Source organism: Asparagus officinalis, chromosome 8 (genome assembly GCF_001876935.1).
Source record: "Asparagus officinalis chromosome 8, Aspof.V1, whole genome shotgun sequence".
NCBI classification, from domain to species: domain Eukaryota; kingdom Viridiplantae; phylum Streptophyta; class Magnoliopsida; order Asparagales; family Asparagaceae; genus Asparagus; species Asparagus officinalis.
In genome coordinates, this window is record NC_033801.1 from 4,392,249 (window position 1) to 4,401,988 (window position 9,740).

The following is a 9,740-nucleotide window of genomic DNA, read 5'->3' on the forward strand; positions in this document are numbered from 1 at the left end:
CCTCCCCACTTTTATCTTTTTCAGCCATATATCTCAAAGCACCACCAAACCAATGCGGAAACAAACGAGAAATAGATCCAAATTGAAAAAGACGAGATTTTTACTGAAAAGATCCCACCTTTATCACCAAACGAAGCCCTAGATGAACTTCCAAAGCGATCTACTCCTCCAAAATAGCCCAAGCGTAGCCCGGAGCTCTGATACCAATTGTTGTGCCTCGAGAAACCAAAACAATCGCCAAGAAAGATAAACAACCAACCAAAATCAACAGCACAAACAACCAAACACCAGTTTTACGTGGTTCGGCAAGATGCCTACGTCCACGGGGCAAGGAGGGGGGAGTTTTCACTATTAGAAATCAAGAGGAACAAACTAGGGTTACAAATCTCTCATAAACCCTCAACAATCAACTCTCAATCTCTCCAATTGCTCCTAGAATAGAAGCCCGCGATCAATTCCGGTCGACCGGCCCGGTCGACCGACCAGCTCTCAGTAGAAAAACCCAAACTCCAGAGAACCGTCGGTCGACCGCACCGGTCGACCGATCTCCTTCCAGACGCACAGGAAGCCTTGTGCACGAATGCGGTCGACCGGGCTGGTCGACCGCCACCCTGACAATCCTGAATCCTGAGTTTATCTCTTCAATATTTGCTCTATGTCGGGTCCCGGGATAGGAGCTTTCAAAAGGGCTTCTCTTCGGTCGACGAGCGTCCGTGATTTTTCCCTCCTTGGTTGACCAAGCAAGGGTAGGTCTGCTTGCTTTCCCCCTCAAAAAAAGTGTTAAGAGAAATTCAAGGGAGGGGGAATCGAGCTTGGCTTCTTGGCCTTAGAAAAGGTTGAGGGGGATCTTGATCTTGAAGAAGCGACCGGCTTGAGGTCGAGGGTGGCTAAGGTCGCCACCCTACTGGCAGAATGGAGGCCGGAGAAGGTGAAGGCCAAAAAGGATCAAGGGTCCAGTGGGCCAAGGGTCGACCCGAATGAGATACAAAGGGTTGACGCGAATGAGATACAACGGTTAGCTGAAGCGCCGCAACCGGTCGAGAGTCGGTAGAGGTTTGTCCAAGCTTATTGACAGAATGGGGTCATCCCTGTGGGCGACCCTTCCCCTCTTACAACAGAGGGGGGTGGGCCTAACTATCGAGGAGGCAGTTTCGGGGGACCGTGTCGAGGAGACACTCGTGTCGAGTTCTTTGGTCGTACAGTTCTGCAAGCCTAGCGAGGATCCTGTCGGGACGTCCGGGGGTGTTGACGAGCAAACAGCGTCTCCGGAAGGGCCTGAGTTGGGTGAGAGGGCAGATTTGCGGAGTAAGTTTTGGCTATTCTGCCATGGGTTTAATGAGCTTACTCACCGATCCTGTGAGAGGACGTGGACCATGTTGGTGGGAGATCCGTTGACCCCCGGCTCGCTTAGGGAAGAGGTTCCAAAGGCGACATGTTTGTCCCGAGGAACCCATGGATGCATAGTCCTCAGTCATGCTGTCCTTAACTGCTCCGATCGACGCTGTATCCCAATGTACCCTCTCGAAGGACAAGAGGCTCCTGAGGGAAATACCAAGCGCTGACGTGCATTTGTCCCTCAAGGACTATTTGTTCTGAGGGGCTTTACTAAAGCAGGAGTTGATCGAGCAAATGAGGCACATGCATGAGACGGCACAAGGGTGGTACGCCGAGCTGGCTCAGGAGAAGTCGGCCAGGGAAGAAGTCGAGAATAGAATTGTTGCTTTAGAGGCCAAACTTAGAGGTAGGGAAGACATCTGGCGGCGGGGGCTGGACGAAAAGGAGAGGCTTGTAGCAGGCTATAGAATCCAAGTTTCCAAACACTTGGGTTTTATTGATGATCTCCAGCGGGAGGTGACCCAGTTAAAGGGAGAAGTCGATCGTCTTCAACAAGGGATTTCTGAGCAGGATGGCCGACTAATCGCTTTGGCCGGGGAGGCTGAGTCCGAGAGGCGTGTGAAGGCGACGACCGAGGAGGACGCTCAATCAAGCCGTCTTTTGATCAAGCAGCTGAGGCGGGACCTTGAGGAGCGGTCGCCTTCAGTGTCCGCGATGATTATCAAGGACTTAGAGGGTCAGATTGCTCATCTAGACTTGGCGCAACATAGGAAGAAGGTTGTCGACGAGTGGTGCCATGACCCCTTAGGCAAAACTGAGGTAGCCTTGGCTTGCAAAGCCGGCGCCAACTATCTTGCTTCGCTGTTGCCTTCTAGTTCTCTTCCTTCCCTCGATCGCCATTATCCCCCTCGTGTCTCTTGCTGCCTTGATCTCTTAGAGGAGATCGAGGAGAATTAAGGCGGGATGGATCTAGCGCTGGACGTTGGGGGTGATGACGAGCTAAGGGATGATCCTGAAGAGAATTATCCCACTTCCTCAACTGCTGCTGCCGAAGCTCCTGTGGACTTCGTTGCCGTTGAGAGCTTCCTACCCCCGAATCTGGTCGAGAGGTCTAGGGATATGTATTTGTACTTTCTTTCCGTTGGCATTAATTTTTGTTTGTTTTGTTGTTTGTTTTTTATGCATGTTTGAAACTAGGCATGGATATTGTAAAAAAAAGCTTTGTAACTCACTTTGTTAGAATAAAGATTGGTTTTGCTCATCTTAGAGTCTGCCTTCTTTTATTCCTTGTTTTTTTTTGCTTTGCTTTTGTAGCTTGTAGCTTTGTTCCGATTGGAACAAGTGTTGATTGTCATGAGTCGATCGTATTGAGACGACCTAACTATTGAGATCGAGACGACTGACTCATGTCATGCTGCTAGTGGGCGAGATGTCCAAGTCTTGTCGATGAGAAATAGTAAGCAGATATGCCTAAGTCTCTTTATCGAAGACGAGCGAACATATGAACTCCATGCTTTGGGTTTACCCGTGACGGTACCAAGGGATTTTTGGTAGAGTGACAACCCAGTGGTTGGGTGCCCAGGTCTTACGTAGACGCCTGGGTCTTCGAGATCCCCATAATGGTCGAGAGACAACTGTGGGAGTCGACCGTATGGTTAGTGTCTTGGGTTTATTCCTAAAAAGGTACTGAGCATTTTTAATTCAACTCTGTGGTCGAATGCCTAGAACTTACTGAAGTTGACTAGGTCTTTTACAACCTTGAGGTTGTGCCTAGGAGTTACTGAGGTCGACTAGGTCTTTCGCCCTACAGAGAGCCGCCCTGGGGGTAGAATAAGGAAAATGACTACCCAGAGGTTAGGTGCCCAGGTCTTACGTAGATATCTGGGTCTTCAAGATCCCCATAATGATTGAGAGACGACGGTGGGAGTCGACCATATGGTTAGTGGCTTGGGTTTATTCCTGAAAAGATACCAAGGGATTTTATGGTTGTTTTTTATGCCAAAATGGAAGTCATAAGTCGACATTGGCTTAATAACTATTTTATTATTGATGAACAAAATTGTACAATTTCACCAAGAACATTCCCTCAAGCACTTGTCTCGGGGATGCTGGACAGTCCTTTCTTCTGGGATTTTTTAGTCGATGAACGTCTGGCTATGATTCTTCTAAGGCTACGTACAGGTCTCTCTTGTCGAGTTCTTGCGGGTCGCATGATTCGACCATAGAAGCTTAGGCAACTTTTGTGATGAAATTCTTTTTGAGAAAGATATTTTGGAGCCGGAGTTGTTTCTTCCAAAAAGACAACTATGATGATTTTCTTGAGGAAGCTTTGAAGGTAATGGGAGATCTTCCATCCTATGGATGACTAACTCGGCAGATACTCCCAAAATGGCCGATAAGATTATGGAGGAAGATGACAATGTCGATTCCTCTCAGTCAAAACCATTTTCTGCTTAGCTTGAGTGACACAACTTCGGACTCCATTTAGCTTGGGTGACATAACTTCAGAGTTGAGATACAGGATGAGATTGATCAGGCCCTTGTTTAGAACCTGACATATTTTATCGAAAAAGAGAGGAGGCTCCACGGTGAGCGCCAAACTGTTGATTCCTAGTGATCACACAGTCAATACATATCCAGGACAGGATAATTTCGATGAGATAGAGGATTGATGAGGGGATCATCTTCTTCTCCAATTTTATGCCTGGTTCTTGAATTGGGATTGCTGAACAATCTGCACATGTAGAAACTCGTAAGAGGATGGGGATTGGTTCCCCAGTTGTACCTCCGATGATCAAGTTAGATGATGAACTTGAGTGGAAGAGAAACATTAGAAATTAGAGTTCTCCTTCTGTTTCTTTATTTTGGAATTGCCCCCTCCCCCTCATTAAAGGTGAATAGTACATGTATTTATGTTGTGGGAGAAGGGCAGATCATACACTTTGGCCGAGTACGAAATAGTGATGGTGAGGTATGAGCTGATGGTTGTGTCAGCATTCTCTTTGCGGGTGTCAGCAGGTGGTTGGGGGGAAGATCACTTCATATTGGAGAGATCATCTCAGCATCGAATGAATAGTGATGGGCGGCATGACAGAGCCCATGTGATATGACAAGTCATGAAGACTATCAGGGCTAGGGTTATGATAATACATGTCCAGTGTTGACCGCGGTGCTGACACGTGGTCAAGGAGAAAAGCCCGAGGCATATACTATCCTGCAGTTTGGCCGAGAAGTAACGCTCATCGAGTCATCCTCGTAGGGCTTTGAATATAAGGTTGAATGGGCTCCAGACGAGTCGACTTCGACAAGAGGGTCGACGGGTTCCGCCTCTCGAGTCGTCACGAAGAATGTCTTGACGAGTCGGCCAAGTTAGGACCTCCGATGGGCTTGGGCCACCAAACTGGTTGGGGTTTTTCTTGCAGAAATACACCCGCCCGTTGTTTGGCGAGTTGTATTTTGACGAATAGGAATACCATAACAAAAATATTGAAAATATCTTCCTTATTTAGAAGATAATATGGATATTATCCACCTCAATATGTAGAGCAAGCATAGCATATTTCAAGCCTTACTCAGCTTGTATGTATGCAGAACGAGACCGTAACTCGTACCTAATTTTTCAAGTAACTTATGGTAGCTTAGTTGTATCTGTCATATGGTTGGGTTGTTTTGTAACACAAGCTCAATAATTGTATTTTCAAATGAGTTAAAAAGTCATAATTGTTAAAATATAATCCTCATAAATAGATAATCCAAGAATTAACTCACGGAGCCTATAACTATTAAAAGATAAGATTCCTCTCTTCACATGAGGAGAATAATCTCCAACAAGCAAAGCAACATGGTAACCAACACTCCCCCTATCTAGTGGACCCCTATAATTAACTCAACCTCAACTAGAAGTCAAATTTAAATTGCAAAATTCCTTCCACCTACATATCAAAATAAAGCATGAAGATAACAGTATGCCCAATCTTTCCGTATAAAACTACTACAATGATCAACCTCCCATGATTATGGAGGTCCAAAATGACCCTCGGTAAACTAGTCAAATCAGCCACACTAAATTTACCATACATGAAAAAGCTTCCAGCAGAACATGCGGGTCTAATCTAATTATAAAGGATTTGGATCCTCTTCACTATAAAAAAGTAGTGGAGAGACCAGTACTTTTAATCTCAATCGTTGATTAATTATTAGACGGTTATGATACAATCTAAATCTAATACCCACCATACCTCCGTGTATTGCACACATTCCTAATTTACAGTCAAAGAAAAAATCACAACTACCAACTAGATAATCAATGGTTGTGATTATGTAGTGGTCCATCTACTACTTTTTAGATAGTGAAGAGGATCCGAATCCAATTAGAAATTTAACAGAAAGGTAGTTTTCTCACATGTTAAAAGTCTTTTTACCTCAACAAGATGCACACGTAACATGATCTTAATTAGTAGCACGAGTACCGTAACAAAGAGCATTAGTAGCTAAATAATTATTATGTCAACAATGCTAATATCAATAATAATAATAATTAATAAAAAAAGGGGGTTGGGATTGGGATTGTGATGGGTCTCTCTCTATTATTATTAACTTTGGACCTTATCAAGGGCGGCATGGATCCCACTGTAATAAAATCCAATACCCCATCCCCTTCCCCATTATAGACAAAAAAGAAAGAAAAGAGGGAAAAGTCCACATCCCTAACAACCATCTCACCGATATATCGCGAAACACGACACGGTTTAAACTAGCAGGACGCAAAGTAACAAAGGGGTCCATGAGAGAGAAAAGATTCTAATCCCCAAAGTTTATAATAATAATAATGCTATTGCTTTACTTTCACCGTCACCGGCTTGAATAATTTTCTCTTGTTTATTTGGTGATTTGATATAACCACTCTCGATTTCTATAGTCCACTCCGGTTCTTTTTACTAGATTATTTCAGAACATGATGTTTCCTGTTATAATACAAAGTTCCTCGTGTATGGTGTGCCGCGTTTCTACCTTGTATTTACGAAAAATCATAATGAATAATAATAGAATTAACAATTAACATGATAACATTTAGATCGTTCAACATGAGAATGCATACGAGGGCCGATCTCTTGAGATGTTAGAGTTTATAAATTGACAGGTAAAAAACTATTTCATACTTACTAATGAAATAACAAATGAGAGAAATCATGTTAATGTTAGGCTTCAAGTTAACTTCAAATCATTTAGAAAATGATCACTTTCATATTATTCACTCGCACTGCTTATATAGTATCTCAGATATATACTAACAACATTAGAATAATTAAACTCAAATTAGTGGTCCATAATGAATACACTTTTTATTCCTCTTCTAGTATTTGATTTGGGACTGGTTTGGGTCATCTATATCACCTCTAATTTGATAGTCTTCATAAGAATAATAATGCAGGCATTATTCTATAGATCAATGGTATTCAAATTGAAATTATTATTTGTGTTAACGTTGCACATCTGATCGCCTATAATATAACTGAGATCGAATAGCATAATATTTCCAAAGACAACGCAAGTTACTATTGGCTACAGTTCCCCGGCTAAAATAACTTTATTTTTCTATCTTGATCATCAAAACATTTAAGGGTGTGGATTTTGTATAAAAGGAAGTGGTGATATCAATATGCTTGGCTTTAACTTGAAGTATTTTAACTTCACTCTTTACGGCTGCCGCCTGCCACGTGCACTTTGTGGGAAATAAATACTATTTTCTGCCTCTTCCGTGAGATTCCGTTCTCTCGCATTTCTGTATGGTTTGTTATGAATTATTAAGACCGTCCTGATAATTTTGTTACGCCGGTTGCTTTTATACGCGGCCGTTCCAGATAAACATAATGCTGAGGGGTGTTAAGTCAATTAGGACATTTTCATGTAAAATAGGATAATTGTTAAAATAAAATAAATTTTTGCTAGTGGGATAAATAGGAATAATTTTGTGAAGCGAGATATTTTGATAAAATAACGTGGAATAAATTTTTATAATCATTAAATATATATTTATGCATTTTGAAGATATAAATATTATTTATGTATTTTAAACTTACTATTATCGATTGATAATTACTTACGAGAATGTTATTTACTATTAAATAACTTTTGGTTAGACTATAAGATATTGATAATTATTATTATAATGATGGTCTAATGATGGTGATAACCATAATAGGAAAGAAGTAAAGAAAAAATTATAAAAATAAAAAATAACAAAATAAATATGAGTTCTAGTTTTTTACCACCTAGTTCCAAGCTAAAACTTGGAATAATTTGAGAGATTAAAACTCTTATTTTTGTATAGAAAAATAAAAAAGCAGGATAATTTTGTACCATATATTATCCCAATTCTAGTTTTGTTAGAACTCTCTTAGATTATCCAAGTTCCAATTTTAAGTTATAGGTGACTAACCCCTAAATATACAATTTTATTATGGGCACAATGTGCTTCTATTGTTACAGATAGACTCTTTAAATAAAAGCTTTTTAACTCCTACCTTTAGGAGATTTATTTGCAAAAAAATAATCTCTCTTTCTGTAAGAGTAAACGAGTCAAAAATTTAGCCCAAAGTCCATCTGTTACAATAAAACTAAAGAGGGTTCGTTGGCAATTGAGCAATGATATAGGGGTCCATTGGGAAATTAACCCCTCGTCTATTAATTTACGAAACACAATAGCGTTATCAGAGTGCAAATCCTATCTTCTGATAGATCAAGGGGACAGTGCTATATCATCGCCGCCCACCCTCCCTCCAATCGTGTGGTTCAAAACACCCCGCACCGTACGGATGTTTCTGATAGAACCCGCACTAGTGTATATATACTGAATTTGTATTTTGTATTAAAAGAGTACCTATATATTCCTCTTCTGATTTTACTTGGTCTATAAATCAAGCTCAATAAATTACTACATACCAATTGGATCGTACTATGCAATGATTGATGGTGCATGAAGATGCACAAGCAGCACAGTGATTTCTAGAATATAGTTGTTATCTATATGTGTATGTAACCAAAAAAAAAAAAAACTAAGAAATATAGAAATTTTATATCTTTTGATGAATATGTTTTTCTGTATTCTTTTTAATTTTATTTCCAAGGTTGCTTGAAATAATTCTCTCTCTACCTCTTATTTGAGCTGTACTAGCTACAACGTCAAAAGAGAAAAACATTGGAAAAAAATAATAAAAAGAAAAAGAAAAAGCTTGGGGTTTAAAGTCACAGAGAATAATTATGCGGGTGGCTAAGGATAATTAGTGACGGTTGAGGGTTTCTTTAATTTGCTTCTCACACTTCCCCTCTCTTGTCTCTCTCTCTCTCTCTACAAACTATCTTACTTTCTCTCTCATCCCATGCGTGGGGCCCGCACTACAGCTGTATAAATGTGTCATTGTCTGGACTTTCTTCCTTCCTTAACCCTCCCACCACCTTATAATTTATCCTTGAGTTTCTTTTTTTTCTTTATCCCCATCTTCCACCATCCATTACCATTAATTCTTTATTTTTCTAGAGAGAGAGGTTACTTGTTACCTTAACCCTTCTCCCTTTTATTAGGGTGCAGGACTGACTAATGTGTGCCCCTTGTCGTGTTACTGTATCATCTAACATCTAGATTCGGATCCAAAGAGCAAAAAATTTCAATTATGTGTAGTATCAAATTGTTCGGATTTGATAAATTATGGATAACACCCTTGTTATATAAAATTTTTTTTTCCCTTCTTTAGACCTTCCGTATTTAATTACGTTCCGCAAGAGAATTATCGTGCCCTTGTTTTAAATTTAAAGTTTACTTTAGAGCTGTATATATGAAAGGCAAAAAGACTTTTAAAAACTTTGAGTTTTTTTTTTTTTTCAACTTAATAGATGATGGAGTTCCTTGGGAGGTTAGATGAGAGATCTTGAGTGATTGGATATATTATATAAGGGGTTTTAATTTCTTATATATGATTTACCCTTTTCTACATGTAAAAAGTGGGTAATTGCACAAAAGTTGAAGAATTTATTTATAGTTTTATACATTGTACTAGAAAATTGATAGTACTATATGAATGGTACACTAACTAAGGTGCGTTTTTTAAGAAATAAATGGACAATTATTTCATTGAGATTAATATCTAGTACTATTTTCTAAGTTTTTCCCCTTATGTTATTGATAGAGTATTAACAAAACAAATGAATATATATATATATAATCATGAGGATGACACAATGAAAATTTTGAAAAAATTATTTAGCTTAAACAATATACGTGTACTCATTTTAAACATCATTTCAATTAGAAGTAATTAACTAGAAAAAACACATGACAACATATCTCGTAGCAGCATATACGTAATTAATTGGAGGATTGATAAGAAATTTTTTTTTCTGAGATAGAT

At 39.8% G+C, this 9,740-nt stretch overlaps 1 protein-coding gene across 1 annotated transcript in view; it reads left to right on the forward strand.

The window, feature by feature from the left end:
- The window catches only part of LOC109819584, a 15,915-nt gene continuing 8,473 nt past the window's right edge, over nt 2,299-9,740 (forward strand). The window contains 1 exon segment of the mRNA XM_020385351.1: nt 2,299-2,491. Within this exon segment, the coding sequence (XP_020240940.1) occupies nt 2,299-2,491 (193 nt within the window).